Here is a 20,606-nt window from a genome sequence, read left to right as displayed (position 1 = left end):
GTTCTGGTGATCTGGAACACGCTGCCTGAGAAGGAGGTGTAAACAGATTCATTAGAGACAGGGGTGTGGGGAAAGAACTGGAGAGCAGGGCTATCCAGGGAGCAGCATAGGCACAATGGGCCAAATGGCCTCGTACTGTGCTCTAGGATCCAATGATTTTATGGTTTACCTCTGCTTCTTGATCCCAGTCCAGTGGTTCAGTTAAATAGTCGATGATGAAAGGGTCTTCAGGAGATGATCATTGCACTGAACCTAAAAGCACCACAATTCAAAATGAGAACAGGAATCACTCACAATCTGGACATCATCTGAAAAATGGGTCTTCAGGCAGTGTAGTGCTCCCTTTGCACTGGGGTGCCAGCTGAGATTTTGACCTCCGGAGTGAACCTTGAACCAAAGACGTGCAGGTTAGGATGGATTGGCCATGCTAAGTTGCCCATTGTGCCCAGGTATATGCGTGCAAGGTGGGTTAGTCATAGGAAATGCAGGGTTACAGGGATAAGGTAGGGCGGTGGGTCTGGACTGCTCTTTGGAGGGTTAGTGTGGATTTGATGGGCTGAATAGCCCGCTTCCACCTGTCGGGATTCTATGATTCTATGAACTGATAGCTGTGAGATTGTTTGACATTGTGTCTGCAAGATGATATTTCCATCCGCAAAAACAACTTATATTCATTAACTGGCTTTGTGGAAGTCAAGAGGGATTTATCAGGTGGAAGGAAAGTTCTTTGAAACTTTTCTTAAGGACACACCATAAATAAAACATTTTTCTGTCTCACCAGATATTATTCTTCCCAACAATAAATTCCTGTTTAAGAAACCAGACCGTACAAGAAGAATATCAATTCTTCTCTTTAGCATTTCAATAGGAAAGGACAGTGCTGTTCCCTAAAGCATGCAGACAATTCCAGTGGGAAGTGCTGGCTAATAAGCAGCACACCAGACATGTTCTCCAGTTAAATGACAGGAAGGGTGTGTTAGAGGAACAGAACCTATTTAAAGCTCAATGCAACTTTCAAGCTGCCTCATCATAATAAAGCTCATGCAAGGGGCAATCACTGTGATTCCTTTTGGATCCATTTGATGTGAGTTCAATGATGTGGTTTACACCCCCTGGAGGAAGGAAAGTGGGAATGAAGCTGAATGAAAAACATTGATATTCATAACTTAATCCATCCACATTAAAACATCCAGACAGAGGGAGGTGATGAGGGGTATTTTACACGAGGCGTTGCAATGATCTGGAAGGAGCTGCTCAGATGAGTGGTGAAAGCTGATTCCTAAAGTCCGTTAGTCCAGAGTTTGTATTGGACACACAGTCATTATTCCAGTGAAAGATGGGAGGTGTGCAGGGGGACCCTGCGGAATCCCATTTGTAGCAGATGCTGGAGGAACTGCTGGGGAAACTGGACATTCCACAAGGCAATTCCTTTCTGCTGGAATCCCTCCGAAATCCTTCATTAAAATGGGCAAACCCTGCATGGTTCTGATGAAATAAGACAGTGACTTGGGAAAAGTTAGATTGTTAGGTATTTAGCTGATCTCCTGAGTGGCTGTAACACTGACTCCATACTTAACTTCACACATACCCTCAAATTCACCTCCCCCAGTCCCTGACCAGACAGTCCCTGGGATCTGACACCCCCCCACAAAGGCCCTAACACACATCCCAGGACCCCGCCCCTCTAAGCTGCACAGCTCTGCATGTATGACTGCTCCAAAGTGCCATACACAAGGATCAGCATCAACACACTCATCATAGTAATGACTTCCAGTTTCAGAGGTCACTGCTTCACTCATCTTCTGCAGCTACACTGGCCCCACCCCCCACATTTTCCTCTGCTACATCGATGACTGTATGGGCGCTGTCTCATGCTCCCACGAGGAGGTTGAACAGTTCATCCACTTTACCAACACCTTCCACCCCGACCTCAAATTCACCTGGACCATCTCAGATTCCTCCCTCCCCTTCCTAGACCTTTCCATTTCTATCTTGGGCGACCGAATCAACACGGACATTTACTATAAACTGACCGACTCCCACAGCTACCTAGACTACACTTCCTCCCACCCTGCCCCCTGTAAAAACGCCATCCCATATTCCCAATTCCTTTGTCTCCGCCACATCTGCTCCCAGGAGGACCAGTTCCAATAGCGTACAACCCAGATGGCCTCCTTCAAGGACCGCAATTTCCCCCCAGACGTGATCGACGATGCCCTCCACTGCATCTCCTCCACTTCCCGCTCCTCCGCCCTTGAGCCCCGCCCCTCCAATCGCCACCAGGACAGAACCCCACTGGTCCTCACCTACCACCCCACCAACCTCCATATACAGCGTATCATCTGCCGTCATTTCCGCCACCTCCAAACAGACCCCACCACCAGGGATATATTTCCCTCCCCACCCCTATCAGCATTCCAAAAAGACCACTCCCTCCGTGACTCCCTTGTCAGGTCCACACCCCCCACCAACCCAATCTCCACTCCCGGCACCTTCCCCTGCAACCGCAAAAAATGCAAAACTTGCGCCCACACCTCACCCCTTACTTACCTCCAAGGCCCCAAGGGATCCTTCCATATCCGCCACAAATTCACCTGCACCTCCACACACATCATTTATTGCATCCGCTGCACCCGATGTGGCCTCCTCTACATTGGGGAGACAGGCCGCCTACTTGCGGAACGTTTCAGAGAACACCTCTGGGACACCCGGACCAGCCAACCCAACCACCCCGTAGCTCAACACTTAAACTCCCCCTCCCACTCCACCAAGGACATGCAGGTCCTTGGACTCCTCCATCGCCAGACCATAGCAACACGACGGTTGGAGGAAGAGCGCCTCATCTTCCACCTAGGAACCTACCAACCACAAGGGATGAACTCAGATTTCTCCAGTTTCCTCATTTCCCCTCCCCCCACATTGTCTCAGTCAAATCCCTTGAACTCAGCACCGCCTTCCTAACCTGCAATTTTCTTCCTGACCTTTCCGCCCCCACCCCCACTCCGGCCTATCACCCTCACCTTAACCTCCTTCCAGCTATCGCATTTCCAACACTCCTCCCCAAGTCCCTCCTCCCTACCTTTTATTTTAGCCTGCTGGACACACTTTCCTCATTCCTGAAGAAGGGCTCATGCCTGAAACGTCGATTCTCCTGTTCCTTGGATGCTGCCTGACCTGCTGCGCTTTTCCAGCAACACCTTTTCAGCTCTGATCTCCAGCAACTGCAGTCCTCACTTTCTCCTCACTGCCTCACTCAACACTTGGAAAATTAGAGGCAACGCTGCATCAGACCTGACCTAACCCTCTCCACCAACACCCAGTACAATATCTCACACCATCCTCCCACCCATCCAAACCTTTCCCAGCCCACACTCATGGTCTGCAACCAACCCCATGCCTCCCCGACCCAACTGAACACACCATCAGCCAGTCATGATATATAGTCAGAGTGGATACAGCATGGAACCTCAGTGACCATGGTGCTTGTGCCTCACTGACCATGGTGCTGGTACCTCACTGACAATGCTGCTGGTTGCTATAACCAGTCCATGCAAATCTTAATCCAAAACTAAAATAGTCTCATCTGCCTGAGCGTGGCCCAGTTATCCAAATGTGTTTTCAATGTTGTAACTCCCATTTTCACTGGCCAACCCGAAACACCATATTATAGAGTCACACAGCATGGAAACAGACCCTTCAGTCAATCTAGTCCATGCTGACCAAGTTTCCCAAACTAAACTCGTCCAAATCACCAGCATTTGGTTTATATCTGTATAAACCTTTGCTATTCATGCACCGGTCCAAATGTCTTTTAAATGTTTTAACTGTACCTGCATCTACCACTTCTTCTGGAAGATCATTTCACAAGTGAACCACCCTCTGTGTGAAAAAGTTGCCTCTCAGATCCCTTTTAAATCTTTCCCCTCACACCTTAAACATATGCCCTCTAGTTTTGATCTCGCCCATCCGAGGGAAATTCTTGGTTGGCATGGACGAGTTGCAACAGAAGCGTCTGTTTCTGTGTTGTATGGCTAAATGACTCTGTGGCATGTCCCCAGCTAGGAGAAAGTGAGGACTGCAGATGCTGGAGATTAGGGTCAAGAGTGTGGTGCTGGAAAAGGTCAGGCAGCATCCGAGGAGCATGAAAATCAACATATTGGGCATAAGCCCTTCATCAGGAATGTCACCAGGTGCCATCCTACTAACCTGGGGCACCCTCCCCATTTCACACCCTACTTGGCACCTCACCCCCTCAATCCCTCTGGCACCCTCTCCTCCCAACAGCCTAATATCTAATCTAATCTTAAGTACACTTATCTAATGTACTTAGCCTTTGACAGTAGCTGTTTCTGAAGAATTGCCTCTCAGAAATACAAAGCTCCCTTCCCTCATAAAAAAAGATGGGTCAGCTTGGCAATCCCCAGATAATCCAGCCCACAGAGTTATTACAGCACAGAAGGAGTGTATTTGGCCCATTGCATCGTGCTGGTTCTCTATAGAACAATCCAGTCAGTACCCATTCTGCCCACTCTCATCCCATAGCTCTGCTTGTGCATTTGCCTCAAGTGCCCAATGAATTTCCAACTGAATATAAAACATAGAATATCACAGCGCAGTACAGGCCCTTTTGCCCTCAGTGTTGCACCAATCTGTGGAACCAATCTGAAGCCCATCTAACCGACACTATTCTATTATCATCCATATGTTTATCCAATGACCAGTTATGACCTTTAATGTTGGCGAGTCTACTACTGTTGCAGGCAGGACGTTCCACACCCCTACTACTCTCTGAGTAAAGAAATAACCTCTGACATTTGTCCTATATCTATCACCCCTCAATTTAAAGCTATGTTCCTCGTGCTAGCCATCATCATCCGAGGAAAAAGGCTCTCACTGTCCACCCTATCCAATCCCCTGATTATCTTATATGTCTCAATTAAATCACCACTCAGTCTTCTCTCTGATGAAAACAGCCTCAAGTCCCTCAGCCTTTCCTCATAAGACCTTCCTTCCATACCAGGCAACATCCTGGTAAATCTCCTCTGCATCTTTTCCAAAGCTTCCACATCCTTCCTGTAATGCAGTGACCAGAACTGTATGCAATACTCCAAGTGTGGCCGCACCAGAGTTTTGCACAGCTGCAACATGACCTCATGGCTCCAAAACTCAATCCCTCTACCAATAAAAGCTAACACACCATATGCCTGCTTAACAACCCTATCAGCCTGGGTGGCAACTTTCAGGGTCAATGTACAAGGAAACTGAGATCTCTCTGCTCATCTACACATTCAAGAATCTTACCATTAGGCCAGTACCCTTTATTCCTGTTACTCCTTGCAAAGTGAACCACCTCACAATTTTCTGTATTAAACTCCATTTGCCACCTCTCAGCCCAGGTCTGCAGCTTATCTATGTCCCTCTGTAATCTGCAACATCCTTCAGCACTGTCCACTACTCTACCGACCTTAGCATCATCTGCAAATTTACTAAATGATTTGTTGTCTCTGCTTTCACCAAATGTGATGAGTTTTGTTGCTTCAAAAGTTTATGAGTTTGGAGGAGATTATAGTGACAGAGAGGGTTGAGACTGTGGTGGGGTTTGTAAACAGAGATGAGAATTTTACAATTGGGATGTTGCTGGGCTGGGACCAGTGTCAGTCAATCAGCATAGCGGCGATGGGGAAGCGGGTTTTGGTGGGAGTTACTGTATGGGCGATGGAGCGTTGATGAGAGGAAGAAGGATAGGAGGTCACCCAGGAGAATGTTAAAATACTCATAATATCACCGACAATATGTGGTGTAAAGTGCGCTGGGTTAATTAGCCTTAGCTGGCTGGCTCACAGTAAAGAGTGACACCAATAGTGTGGGTTCAGGTCCTATAGCAACTCAGGTAATCATAAAGGTCTTACCTTGTCCTTGTCTGAGGCATAGCAACACTCAGATTAAACTGCCAAAAGTCACTTCTCTCTAATGACAAAGTGGAACATTGGTCAATCTTACTAAACCAAGAGGATGAAATGTAATATCCTTTGTTTTGTGTTACAGGTCATTGAGATGTTTGGGGCACTGTTTCCCCTATGGCTACTGATCTGCACTATGGGTTGGGCAGCACAATCAGGGCTAAGCCTCAAAGTCAACAGCAGTGACACAAAATCAGACTGGATCTGGAACCAGCTCGCTTCCTGGGAGGGCGCAAAAGATCCCAGACAAATCGGAAAGGTAAGATTCCTTCCCTTCACTACTGGAACTGATGCCTGTCAAGGGATGACTCTATGACTCTATGTGATAATAATGCTTTCTGTCTCACATAAATGTGAAAGACCCATGTTTGCGATTTGAAGAGGAATCAGGAAGTTTGCCTTGTGTCCAGAGAAAAGATTTATCCCTGAACAAAGCAACCAGCAATGGAATATTTGGCTGTTATCAAATTGCTCTTTTTGGGGGAAGTTGCTGTGCACAAATTGGCTACTATGATTTCTATCGGATAAAGATAAAGTCACCGTTGAATTACTGAATCATAGGGCTGCTCTTTTATAAGACAGATGACTGGGAATGGTTTCACCTGAAGGTCCGAGAATTATAGAGTCATACAGCGCAGAAACAAACCCATCAGTTCAACCAGTCCATGCTGACTGTAATCCGAAATTAAACTAGTCCCATCTGCCTGTGCTTGGTCCACATCCCTCCCAATATTTCTGATACACATACTTATCTAAATGCTTTTTAAATGTTGTAACTGCACCCAGATCCACCAATTCCTCAGGAAGTTCATTCCACACACAAACCACGTGCTGTGGAAAAGAAATTGCCCTTCATGTCTTTCTTAAATCTTTCTTCTCTCACCTTAAAAATATGCTCCCTTGTTTTGAACTTCTTCTCACTAGGGAAAAGGCACCTGCCATTCACATTGTCTACACCCCTCATGATTTTTTAAACCTCTATAATGTCACTTCTCAACCTCCTGAGCTTCAGTGAAAAATGCCTCAGCCTATCCAGCCTCTCCTTATAATTCAAACTCTTCATTCCCAGCAACATTTGGTAAATCTCTTCTTATAACAGGAAGACCAGAACTGGACACAGTCATCCAAAAGAGGCTGCACCAATATCCTGTACATCAAAATCATGCCCTAACTCCTATATTCAAAGGTCACCACATCTCAGGCAAGGGGAGAGGTGAGAAAGAGTGATCGCACAGTAACATCAGCTCAGTGTGGGAATTAAACCCATACCATTGGCATCACATTGCATCATAAAGTGGTTGTACAGTCAACCGAGCTAACGAATCTCCTTGAATGCCTTAACGGTGTAGTTACTTTACTCACCATTAAGAGGGCTTTGATGTGACCTCTGATGTGGAAGGCTTGAGATAAATGTTGATGCACTGGACATCGAAACTGGCAGTGTGATCATTCACAGGGACAGCCCTCAGTTACACTCCAGCTTGCAATTCTGCTTGACGTTGAGTCTTCTGTTTAGGATTACGTTTTCTATGAGCAAAGCTGAAGTGTCAAGGATTTTCGCTGGGGACAGTGATTCCTGAATCTTGGGAATGATCTTGGAACGTGGAAACAGTGGTAGGGAATCTTAAGATCTGGTTTTATGGAGGTTTGTGGTCTCGGGATCCTACAGTTGGAATGAAGAGTCCTAGTTGCTGGGAGCACTGTGGGGGAGAAGCAGCATTCTGGAAGCATGAAATTTAGGATCTGGGAATAGGGATTGAGATTATGTGGGAAAGTGGGGTGAGCAGTTTGACGATTCAGGGGTATTCACATATTTCTAGAACAGGAGTGCTCTTGGAAAGCAACCAATTAGTACAGATTCTGCAGTGGAGATAGCTCACAAAACTCAAACCAGAGAGTTAACGTGACTTATGCAGCACTTTCACTATGACCAGACGGCCTAAAGTGTTTTAAACCCAATGATGTACTTTCTGAACTGTGCTCGCTGCAGGAATGCAGGAACTGCAACACTCAATTTGCACTTAGTAAGCTCCCGCAAGCTTCAAAGACCAGAAAATCTGTGATATCGTTTGAGAGAGAACTTCTGGCTGGGACACCAGAGAAGTCCTCTGCTCTTCTATGAAACAATTCCCTGAGATTTTTTACATACACCCAGGCAGGTCAATGGTGCCTCAGTTTAACATCTAATCCAACAGACAGTGCGTCCTAATGGTGCAGTGCTCCCTCAGCACCGCTCTGGAGTGACAGCCTTGATCGTTTTTCTCCTGGAGTGGAACCTAAAGCCAGAATCCAGTGAACCAGATAGAACATAGAACATAGAACATAGAACAATACAGCACAGAACAGGCCCTTCGGCCCACGATGTTGTGCCGAACTTCTATCCTAGATTAAGCACCCATCCATGTACCTATCCAAATGCCGCTTAAAGGTCGCCAATGAATCTGACTCTACCACTCCCACGGGCAGCTCATTCCATGCCCCCACCACTCTCTGGGTAAAGAACCCACCCCTGACATCTCCCCTATACCTTCCACCCTTCACCTTAAATTTATGTCCCCTTGTGATGTGAGTGAGCTAGCAACAAAGGCACAGCTGTCAAAGAAAATGGAACTGCACAATACTGAAATTGATTTACATAGCAATAACAGAAGCAGCTTCACAAAGAAAATGGAGTGGAGGCTGAAATCTGGGACTTTGACTAGTGGGGTGGGTGAAGAGACTGAATGTATGGTGAGTAAGTATATCGAGATCACCAAGATAGGTCAAAAGGCCAATTGTCAAGAGGAGGTAGAGAGTCTGCAGAAGGATATTGCTGGGTCAATGCATGGACAAACATTTGGCAGATGGAGCATAATGTGGGAAAATGTGAACTTGTTCACATTGACAAGAAGAATGGAACATCAGAATGCTGCTTAAATAGGGAGATGTTGTAGAAATCAGCAATGCAGAGGGATCTGGTTGTTGTGCTGTATGAATCACATTAGTATACAGATTCAGCAAATGATTAGGAAGAAAAATAGAATGTTAGTGTTTATTACAAGGGAATTGGAATATCGAAGTAAGGGCATTTTACAATAGTTCTATTGGAATATTTCATACAATTTATCCCTCCCTATTTAAGAAAAAGATATAATTGTTTTAAAAACAGTTCCAAGCTTGTTAACTTATTCATTCCTGGAATAAAGAAGTTGCCTTGTGTAGAAATGTTGAATAGGTTCGCCCTGTATCCATTGGAGTTTACAAAAGTAAGAGCTGATCTAGCTGCAGTATAAAAGGACCTGAAGGTGCTGGGTAGGATGGATGTTGAAAGGATATATCTCCCCATGTGGGAAGGGTTAAAACTAAGGGGTGGTGTTTAAGAATTAGGGGTCTTCCATTTAAGGCAGAGATGAGTAGTATTTTTAATCTCATAAGAATTCTCTTCCCATTGGGTGGTGGAGGCTAGGTCTTTGAATCTAATCATGGCTGGGATAGATATTTGATAGGCAAGGACATTGAAGGCTATAGAGAGGAAAATGGAGTTCTGACTGCTGATTGAATAATGCAGCATTGACCGACTCCTATGTCCCTGTATAGAAATATGCAGAATTTATCATCTTTTTATCAGTTAATTAATCTCTCATACAGATAGACCATTGCGCATATGATTCCTACATTACAGGAACAAAATATTAATTTCACTCCCTTCACAGTGCCCTCTCTCTCTCTCTCTCTCTCTCTCTGTCTCTCCAAGGAGGAGTTTGCAAACAATGATGATGACTTTAACATAGCAACATGTCAAAATGAGAACCACCATCGTCAGTGAGTGCGGAGGAGTGGGTGATATGTGATTGGATGGGTGGACCATGCCATGTCAGTGGGATTTCCCATGAACTGAATGTTGACATCTCACAATTGGGGATTAGAGCCATAAATATTTGCATGTTTGATGGTGAAATATGTCTATTTTACTTTCCAGATAGAATCAGGAAGACACGTGTTGGGAAAAACACAATACGTTCTACGTGGTGAGGGAGTAGGAACTATTTTTAAAGTGAATCCAAATACTGGAAACATTGGCGTGTTCAGAGAGTTGGACCGAGAGAAGAAGGGCCGTTATAAATTAGAAGGATTTGTGATTGACATAAAGTCTAAGAAACAAGTGGGTCCTTCAACCAACTTCACTATTAATGTTCTGGACCTGAATGACAATGCACCCATATTTACAAAAGACCCATTTAATGGAACTGTTCCTGAGATGTCTGGTACAGGTAAGAACAAGGCTACTTGAGTCAATACAGGGTATAGGGTTAAACAAGGGTCAGATATACTGTAAAACCCTGCTACACATCCCCACAAAACACTCCCCAGACAGGGGGTTAGATACAGAGTAAAACTCCTTCTATACTCTCCCCATCATACACTCCACAGGCAGGCACAGCATGGTGTTAAATACAGAGTAAAACTCCTTCCACACCATCCCCGGAATGTAGAGGGTTAGGTACAGAGTAAAGCTTACTCTATGTTTTCTAACCTTCTGTTCAGAGATGGCATTTCACAATTCTGGGGCAGGTAGGATTGAGGTCGGCTGGTTCAGAGGTAGGGACACTACCACTACACCACGAGAGCTATACACTGTCCCCATCAAATACTCCCAGGGCATGTGCAGCACGGGGTTAGATACAGAGTAAAGCTTCTTCTACACTGTCCCCATTAAACACTCCCATGTCAGTGACAGCATGGGATTTCACTTGAACACCTGTTCCTAACTCACGCACAGATGTCAGTGTCTCCTCTGATAATGTGAGTTTTCCTGTCCCTCTATTGTATGGGATGGTGGTTATTTCACAGCCTGACATTAATGTTATCCAGGTCCTGGCTCCATCAGTTGTCTCCTATGCCACCCCCACAGAATTCCAACTCACTAGTGCTTGGCATTAATATGAGTAATTATTAATGTTCTCTGAGGTTTGCATTATAACTTCGGTCTTAACTGAAGCTTCAACATGCACTAACAGAGTAACAGAAACATCAGGTCAGGGACAACAGGATTGACTTCAAGGAACAGACTGGAGTTGTCTGGGATTCCAAGTGGCTAAACTTAGCCTTCCTGTGGCATTCCTTTTCCTTTGAAGAAGATATCAACCTCTTTCTTATAAATGGGCTAAAAATGGGGGAGAGAGGGATGTTACACAGAAATGTTGAAAGTTCTTTGTGAATGTAGATTTGGGACTGATGTTTTGAATGATCAAAATGACTCTCACTCTGTGAGACACTTGAAAACAGGCTGTAATGAACAATGTTTTTCACAGCTATCACAGCCAAGACCTCATACCTGAGCAACATGTTTACTCCATCCTCCCACCCTGACGTTTTCTCTAAGCTCCATGCTTATCTCACTATTTTCTTCACAGTTACATCTAACCTATTTCTCTGCATCTCCCTCCAAATGTAATCCCAAATGATCATCTAATGACTATTCAACCATTTACATTCCTACCATCTCTTGCCAAAGTTCTAACATGACAGCTTCCATTTATCTGGTCTCTTTGCTACTCTTGCTGCTCTGGTTGGTAGTATTCCTGATCAAAGGCACTAGTCGATGTTTTTTTACACCGACTCCATTACCACTCTTTAAGGTGGTTGATGCAGAATCCATCTCAGTTATACTGGAACGAATTGTTCCTCATGACCTCGAGTAATATCAGAGCCTTTGTGTCTCTCCTGGATGTGTGATGTCTGAATGAGATGCAATGGTAGCTGTTGTGTTTGCTGAGTGATTGTAACTTCACTGTATAGTCCCTGTGCCACTCCTCCTGTCCAGGTATTAATGTTGCTAGAGTCTGCTTAATGCCAGTGATGAGGCTATCTGCACAATTGGTGTGTCTGTCTCTATGTGTTTGTGATCTGAGGTTATGCTGGATTTGAACATGTGGCATAATGAAGGAAGTTGAGCCCGCCACCAATTAGAACTTTTCCTGGTGAAATGCCGGTGATTAGTGGGATCATTCCTCAAGGTCAACTCTACCTTATGATTTCTGCCTGCAAATAAAAAGGTCCCTGAGCTTCCAGTTGCCTGCCACTTGAACACCCCACCCTGTACCTGACTAACATCTCTGTCTCAGGCTTGCTGCAGTGCTCCAGTGAAGCTCAGTGCAAGCTGGAAGAGCAATACCTCATTTTTGACTTGGTGCCCCTCCTTCTGGACTCAACAGCTTTAGGGATTGAGCTCTCCCATGTCCTTACCCCAACACCAACACACCAGGCCCTGTTATCACACAGACTGCTATTCAACAAAATCCATTAGTAGCCACTAATAGTCCCGATTAATAGCTATTCACCGCCCTAGCTGGATTGTTATCCACTCCTCTGTCTGTCCAACTGCTCTTCTCTCTCCTTGGGCTCTATCCCACTTGTTGTTTCCTCTTACCCTCTCCCCACACCCTATCTTCTGCATATAAATGGACATTTTCCTAGCTACCATCAGTTCTTAGGAAGGGTCACTGGACCCGAAATGTTAACTCTTGATTTCACTCTGTAGATGCTGCCAGACCTGCTGAGCTTTTCCAGCAATTTCTATTTTTTATTTCTAATTAACAGCACCTGCAATTCTTTTGGGTTTTTTCTACGTTGTGATTCCTTGTCATCAGCTCCATGATAGTGCTAACACATCTTTCTGCTTCTCTATAAGCTTCTGGACAAAATGATCTGGTCACATGGTGAAACCAGTATTTTTCAGTGAATTATCTAAAACATTAATTTAGGAAGTGCCAATGGTTTAGATTAGATTACTTACAGTGTGGAAACAGGCCCTTCGGCCCAAAAAGTCCACACCGACCCACAACCCACCCATACCCCTAACCTAACACTACGGGCAATTTAGCATGGTCAATTCACCTGGCCTGCACATCTTTGGACTGTGGGAGGAAACCCACGCAGACATGGGGAGAAGGTGCAAACTCCACACAGTCAGTCACCTGAGGCGGGAATTGAACCCAGGTCTCTGGTGCTGTGAGGCAGCAGTGCTAACCACTGTGCCACCGTGCCGCCCCCGTTGTTTCATGCTAGATGTAAGGTACATGATTTATCTGTACATTAATATCAATTATTTTGGAATTTGGAGTGTGAACTAGTGGCATGTGGTTTTTGGTGTATGATAGGTCTTAATGATTAACTTGTCAGGATTTCTGGAGCTGTGACTGTTTTTTAAACCCAGTGTTACAGAAATCTAAAGTGATGATGGGAATTTGCTTGCATTGAGAGAGTTTTACAATCAGACAAACATTAAAAAGATTAATTTGGTTTTGGTCACATGTGACTCAAAGTGGGAGTAGAGTGACCATGCTCTCCTCCAAACTAAATAAATATTAACCCATTCCTCTACAAATAATGCCAATAGAGTAGGGTTTGAATAAGTTACTTAATAATTTGTGATTTTGTGCTTTTGTGTCTCCACTGCAGGAACTTCCATTCTCACTGTGAGTGCTCATGACCCAGATGACCCAACTGTTGGCAAACATACAGAAGTGACTTACAAGCTACTAAACAATGAGAACAATTTCTCCATTGATCAGATGACAGGTAAGCAATCAATTCCAATTTCACTCACTTGAACTGCTGGGAATGAAATAAGCCTTCCCTAGAAACACAAGACTGGCTCAGACTAAAACAGCAGCCACTACTTGTACTGGATAGGGGAAAGGAGAGGGAACAGTAGCAAAGGGTAATCAACACATTTAGCATTCTGCCAAATAGCAGGTTCACTCTCATTCATTTCAGGGATTTCTGTTCTAATTTTTCCTTTTTTGCAGTTTTGTTCACTGTCTTTGGATTCGGCCTTCAGTTGGGCAGCACGGTGGCTCAGTGGTTAGCACTGCAGCCTCAGCACCAGAGTCCCAGGTTCGATCCCAGCCTCGGGTGACTGGCTGTGTGGAGTTTTCACATTCTCCCCGTGTCTGTGTGGGTTTCCTCCCACAATCCAAAGATGTACAGGTCAGGTGAATTGGCCGTGCTAAATTGCCCATAGTGTTAGGTGCATTAGTCAAGGGGAAATGGGTCTGGGTGGGTAACTCTTCGGAGGGTCAGTGTGGACTTGTTGGGCTGAAGGGCCTGTTTCCACACTGTAGGGAATCTAATCTAACCCATCCTCCTGTCAGGTTAATTTCACAGAACAGTAGGGGAGTAATCCTGAACCTTCTAGGGCCAAATATTTTCATCCTCATACATCACCAAGAAAGAAAGTGCCATGAACATTTATGTCATTTTTGCAAGGTTTGTAGCTCAGTTTGAGGTTTAGGGTGTAGGTTTGCTCGCTGAGCTGTAGGTTGGATTACCTGGCTAAGGAACATCATCAGTGGCGACCTCCAAGTGAAGCAAAGCTGTTGTCTCCTGCTTTCTATTTATGTCATTGGTATCAGGCATTAATCTACCTGCGTTAGTTACTGTGGAAAATAACAACCCATGATGCAGGAGCAGCATATTAACTCCAACAGAAGGTTGGCTGGTTATAGGAAACAGGAAACCACTGAAACGTCAATTCCCCTGCTCCATAGATGCTGCCTGACCTCCTGTGCTTTTCCAGCACCACACTCTCAACTCTGATCTCCAGCATCTGCAGTCCTCATTTTCTCCTGGCTGTAGGAAGCAGAGAGTAGGAATAAATGGGTCATCTTTTTGTTGGTAAAAGTGGTGTGTCATCGGGTCAGTGCTGGCTCTCAAGTTTTTACAATTTATATAAATGAATCGGGTGAAAGGACTGAAGGTTTGGTAGCTAAATTTGCTGATGACACAAAGGTAAGATCAAAGAATGCCTACATTGTGGAAACAGCCCTTTGGCCCAACAAATTCAACACCGACCCTCCGAGGAGTATCCCATCTAAGTCCATTCCCCTGCCACATTACTGCACATTTACTCCTGACTAATGCACCTAGCCTACACATTCCTGAACATTGTGGGCAATTTAGCATGGCCAATTCACCTAATCTTCACATCTTTGGACTGTGGGAGGAAACCGGAGCACCCAGAGGAAACCCACGCAGACACGGGGAGAATGGGAAAACTCCACACAGTCAGTTGCCTGAGGCTGGAACCAAGCCTGGGCCTGGCACTATGAGGCAGCAGTCCTAACCAAAGAGCCACTGTGCTGCCCCAGAAGCACAAGACTGGCTCAGACAAAAACAGTAATCACCATAAGTAAGAAAGTAATTTGTGAGAAGGACATATGGAAGCTACAAAGAATATAGATAAGGTAACAGAGTGGACAAAGATCTGGCAAATGGAGTATCACATGGGAAGATGTAAAATTGTCCATTTTGGCAAGAAGAAAAGAAACATATTATCCAAATAGTGAGAGATTACTGAGTTGAAAGAAATAAATGGATCTGGGTATCCTCATGCATGAATCATGAAAGTTCAGAATGCAAATATAACAAGTAATCAGAATGTTATTATTTATTGTGAGGGGGAATTGAATACAAACTTAGGGAGATTGTCCTTCAGTTGCACAGGGCATTGGTAAGACATGGTGAATGGCTCATGCCCAAAACATCGATTCTCCTGCTCCCCGGATGCTGCCTGACCTGCTGTGTTTTCCCAGCGCCACATCTCGACTCTGATCTCCAACGTCTGCAGTCCTCACTTTCTCCTCCAAGACAACAGCATAGTGTACAATGTAGATCACCTTATTTAAGGATGGGTGTAAGTGCATTAGACAGAAGTCAGAGAATATTTATGAGACCTATACCAAAGGCTTATGAGGAAAGACTGGACAGGTTAGGCTTGTATGCATTAGAATATTAAGTATTGGCTTGATTGAAGCATAGAAGATCCTGAGGGCTCTTGATTGAGTGGATGTGGAGACAACGTTTCCTCTTGTGGAAGAATCTGGAACCAGAGATCACTGTCTAGAAACAATAGAATTCAATCCCCACTATCACCAGACACATCACAACCCTCACCAACTTCTATAGGAAGCATCCTAACTTGGTGCATCTCGGCTTGGTATGGCAACTGATCTGCCCAGGACTGTAAGAAACCACAGAGAGTTGTGAACACAGCCCAGACCATCACACAAGCCAACCTCCCATCCATGGGACAGCACGGTGGCTCAGTGGTTAGCACTGGTACAACACCATGTCAGTGACCTGGGTTTGATTCCAGCCTCAGGCTAGAATTCTCCCCGTGTCTGCATGGGTTTCCTCAGGGTGCTCCAGTTTTCTCCCACAGTCCAAAGGCATGCAGGTCAAGGGGAATTGGCCATGCTAAATTGTCCATAGTGTTCGGGGGCGTGCAAGCTAGGTAGGTTAGCCATGGGAAATGCACGGTTACAGGGATAGGGTAGCAGATAGGATGCACTTCAAAGGATCAGTGTGGACCCAATGGGCAAAATGGCCCACCTCTACACTGTAGGGATTCTATGATTTAGACCTCTCTCTGCCACGGAAAGGCTGCCAATATCATCACCCCGGTAATGCTCTCCTACAACCTCCTCCATCAGGCAGAAGATACAGAAGCTTGAACACACGCACCAACAGGTTCAAGAACAGTTTCTTCCCCGCTGTTATTAAAGCAATGTCAATTAATTGACACATATTCTGCTGAAGGAAAGAAACTCTGGTGTACTTCAGGCTGAAAGTGGCCTTCTGAAGCAAACAGAGAGAGAGCCCCTCGGCTGGTGGAAAGCTGAAATCTTCTCTGTATCTTGTTCACAATCCCAAGCTGTTTAGTTACCTGAGAACTAATCACATTAGGTTGTTGGCAGGCAGAAGGCATTTGACATCAACAATTGGTCACTGTCTACAGACTAATCAACCTCTTGTTGCCACTCAAATCTGTACACAGTCGCTTGGATCCAGTTCATCTGCAAACACTGTTGCAACCCACAGCAATGAATATCAATTTACTGGCTCTCAAAACGTAAAATCAATCCTTAGTTTTCAAACAACTCTTTTCTCATTTCAGTCCACAATTTAAACAACACAAAAATAAAGACACGGTCTTTGTAGTATTTAAAATGGAGATGTGGCTAATAAAAGTTCTCACAGAGGATGGAGTCTTTGGAACTATTCCTTCAAAGATGATGGAAGCAAAGTCCTTGATATGTTTAAGGCAGAGGTGGAAGGGGTGGGGGGTAGTTTATCGAGGTCAGGTGGGAGTGTGGAGTAATCAGTTCAGCTCTGATCTTATTGAATGGCCGAGCAGACTCAAGGGCAGAATGGTCTATTGCTGTTCCTTATTCGCACGTCCATATGTTATGTGATGCATCTGAATTCCACTCCAGGTACTTGAGCACATTATCCAGGCTCAGTCTCCTACAGTACAGCTGAGGGAGTGCTGCACTGCAAGAGGTACCTTCGATCATGTGCAACATTAAGATGATACTCCATCCACTCTCTCAGGGCAGATTGTAAAATATCCACCAGCCACTACTTTGAACAGAGAAGGTGAAATATCCCCAGTATCCTGGTCAATATTCATCTTGTGACCAACTTCACTGAAACCAACTGTATGTGGGACCTTGCTGTGCGTAACAGTCCCTCCACTTTAACCTGACCTATTATAGGAGACAATCCCCGGCGATGTCGAAAGGCTGAGATATATCTATAAGTCTTGTTTCTCTTATAGAGTTTGCCTGTGATGACTTTCATTTACAATAGCATTAAAGAGCACCTCTAATGACAAATGTTATTCTTCTCTTTATTTGTAGGAATCATACGTGTTGTGAACCCTAACCTGGACAGGGAGAGGAAGAAAGACTTTCGGGTCATTGTCCAAGCCAAGGACATGGGTCTTGAACAAGGAGGAATGAGCTCAACTGCTACTGTATATATCTCTCTGACTGACATCAATGACAACGCCCCCTACTTCCCACACAGTAAGATCCTATCACACTCATTGAAGTGGAGACTTATAAACAGCAGGAAATCATTCAATAACTCATGCCTGCTCTACCGTCTGAGTTGATTGGGGCTGATCTGGATCACAGATCTATTTACATACGTTGGTTACAAAGCCCTGACACCTTAACCCAACAAAGCCCTTATTGCCCCCAGTCTTGAAATTGCTAATCCCTTCTAATGCACAGCCTTATACAAAGTAGAATTGTAAATTTCTGCCAACGTTTGTGTGAAAAACTAGATTTCTCATGTCCAACTAAGTAGTCTTAATTCAATTTTCAAAAGACAGAGACACATTTAACAGGAAACTTTATTTAAGAGGGAAGAAAGGAGTATAACCATATGCTATGGTAATTCTTGACCAGAAGTAAGGAAAATGTATAATTTCTTTAAAATATCTGTGGAATTCATAGTATAGTAGGAAATCAACACAATAATAATGATGATGATATTTAAAATTATCATGTAACTCAGTCATCAGCAGAGAGAATCCTACAACAGAGATTTGGAAGAAGCACTATACTAAGGATCTGTGCACAATGTCTTATTACAAACAAAGAGTTTACAGGATTACTGAGTTTGAGAGAGACTTAGTCTAAGTTAAGAATGTGCTATAGATACAAGGGACTCAGAGTAATAGCAGTTTCGCAAAACAAAGCAGCGTCTAAAACTGCAGGACAGACACTGAACATTGAGGAGAACCCAACAAGTATAGAATCCACAGAGGGACAGCTACACAGGATTGAGTCAATGGGTGAAGCACAATCCAGAAACATAGCTACAGCACTCCATAGCATAATTAATGCAGAGCTTTCTCAAAGCCATATCAATCACTGATTTGAAGAATGTTTGAAAATAATTTGTAAGAGTTTGCAATAATCATGAAGGGATTAATTGATTTTTTTACTTCAATAACAATTCCATATGACTAAGCGAACCTTAATGTGGAGGTGGTACTAACAGGAGAGGACTTCAGGCTAGGGACCATATGGCTAGCAGGCTCAAAGGGGAGGTAGAGGCAGAAGACAATTGGTGAAACCATAGAGGCAACAAAGATCAAATATCTATTATTTTCAGGCTAGGGGAGGCAATGTTCTAGTGGTAATAGCACTAGCTTATTAATTCATAGAATCCCTACAGTGTGGAAATTGGCCCTTCGGCCAATCAAGTCCACACCAACCCTCTGAAGAGTATCCCACCAAAACCCTTTCTCTTATTTCTCTACATTTACCCCTCACTAACACATCCCTGAACACTGTGGCAATTTAGTATGGCCAATTAATCTATTCTGCAAATCTTTGGATTGTGGGAGGAAACCAGAGCACCCAGAGGAAACCCATTCAGATGCAGGGAGCATGTGTAAACCCCCACTGACCATCACCCGAGGCTGGAATTGCACCTGGGTCCTTGGCGCTGTGAGGCAGCAGTGTTGACCACTGGCCCACCATGCCCCAGTAGACACAGGTAATGTTCTGGGAATCCGGGTTTGAATCCTGTCTTGGCATATTTTGCAATTTGAATTCAATTTTAAAAAACTGGAGTCTAATGAAGTCGGATAAATTTCCTATTTCCAATAAACCTCGTACGCAAACCTTGTGAAATTGGCATGTTGGTTTGTTTCACGATATCGTGGGAAGAGGTAAATGACCACTCAGCCCGGAATGACAGGTTAACTCGGAATGATCCCTGAGCTCGGAATGATCCCTCAGCTCGGAATGATCATTCAGCTTGGAATGACCGCTCAGCTCAGAATGACTGGTCAGCATTGAATGACCGCTCAGCTCGGAATGACCGCTCAGCTCGGAATGACCAGTCAGCACTGAATGACCGCTCAGCTCGGTATGACAGTTCAGCTTGGAATGACCGTTCAGCTCGGAATGATCACTCAGCACGGAATAACCGTTCAGCTCGCTATGAAAGTTCAGCTTGGAATGACCGTTCAGCTCGGAATGACCTCTCAGCTCGAAATGACAGCTCAGTTCAGAATGAATTCTCAGCTCGGAATGATCACTCAGCACTGATGATTTGTAAATTCTCCCCCCAGCTACAGGCGTATACAGTTTATAAAGGGTTACAAATGGCTGATTGTTTGTTACAGAACATTACAAGTCTAACTACAACAGATAGTTTAACAATATTAAAAGGCTAACAACGCTACTGGTCTAACAACATTGATCAGTTGTACAATTGAAACCGCTCAGGTAGCATCCTGTTCATAGTAGCAAGTGTTTAGAGACTATCAATATTAAATAGTTTGGTGACATCTTGTCTGCAGGGATATTGTTTTAGCGGAGAGTGTGGTGCTGGAAAAGCACAGTCAGTCAGGCAGCATTCGAGGAGCAGAAGAGTCGAAGTTTCAGGCATAAGCCCTTCATCAGGAGGGGCCTTCATCAAAAAGTCTTCACTTTCTCCTATTGTTTTAGCTGGAGCTCCCATGGAGTGAGAGATCCCTCAGGGGTCTCAGCAGTGGGTGCAGAGGCACAACAGCATTATCAGTGAGAGAATCCAACTAACGGGTCGTTTAACTAACATGTTTCCTCTGGTTAGGGAAAATGGCTTCCACAGTCAACATGGAGTCACTTCTCCCACAAACGATGTCCATGAATCCATTGTTCATTGTCAAGAAAAACACACCTGATTCACTAATGTCCTTTAGGGAAGGAATCTGCCATCCTTACCTGGTCTGGCCTACGTATGTCTCCAGACCCACAGCAATGTGGTTGACTCTCCAATATCCTCTGAAATGACTGAGCAAGGCACTCAGTTCATGGG

At 44.5% G+C, this 20,606-nt stretch overlaps 1 protein-coding gene across 2 annotated transcripts in view; it reads left to right on the top strand.

Annotated features, from left to right (window-relative positions):
* Positions 1-20,606, top strand: part of LOC140496281 (cadherin-5-like) — a 55,059-nt gene that overhangs the window by 20,198 nt on the left and 14,255 nt on the right. For both annotated transcript variants that reach the window (XM_072595833.1, XM_072595834.1), the window contains 4 exons: positions 6,046-6,219; positions 9,919-10,210; positions 13,401-13,520; positions 17,645-17,812. In XM_072595833.1, the coding sequence (XP_072451934.1) occupies positions 6,046-6,219; positions 9,919-10,210; positions 13,401-13,520; positions 17,645-17,812 (754 nt within the window). The remainder of the gene's footprint in view (positions 1-6,045; positions 6,220-9,918; positions 10,211-13,400; positions 13,521-17,644; positions 17,813-20,606) is intronic.

Source organism: Chiloscyllium punctatum, chromosome 26 (assembly GCF_047496795.1).
Source record: "Chiloscyllium punctatum isolate Juve2018m chromosome 26, sChiPun1.3, whole genome shotgun sequence".
Taxonomy (NCBI): Eukaryota; Metazoa; Chordata; class Chondrichthyes; order Orectolobiformes; family Hemiscylliidae; genus Chiloscyllium; species Chiloscyllium punctatum.
This window is presented reverse-complemented; position numbering and strand designations above follow the sequence as displayed.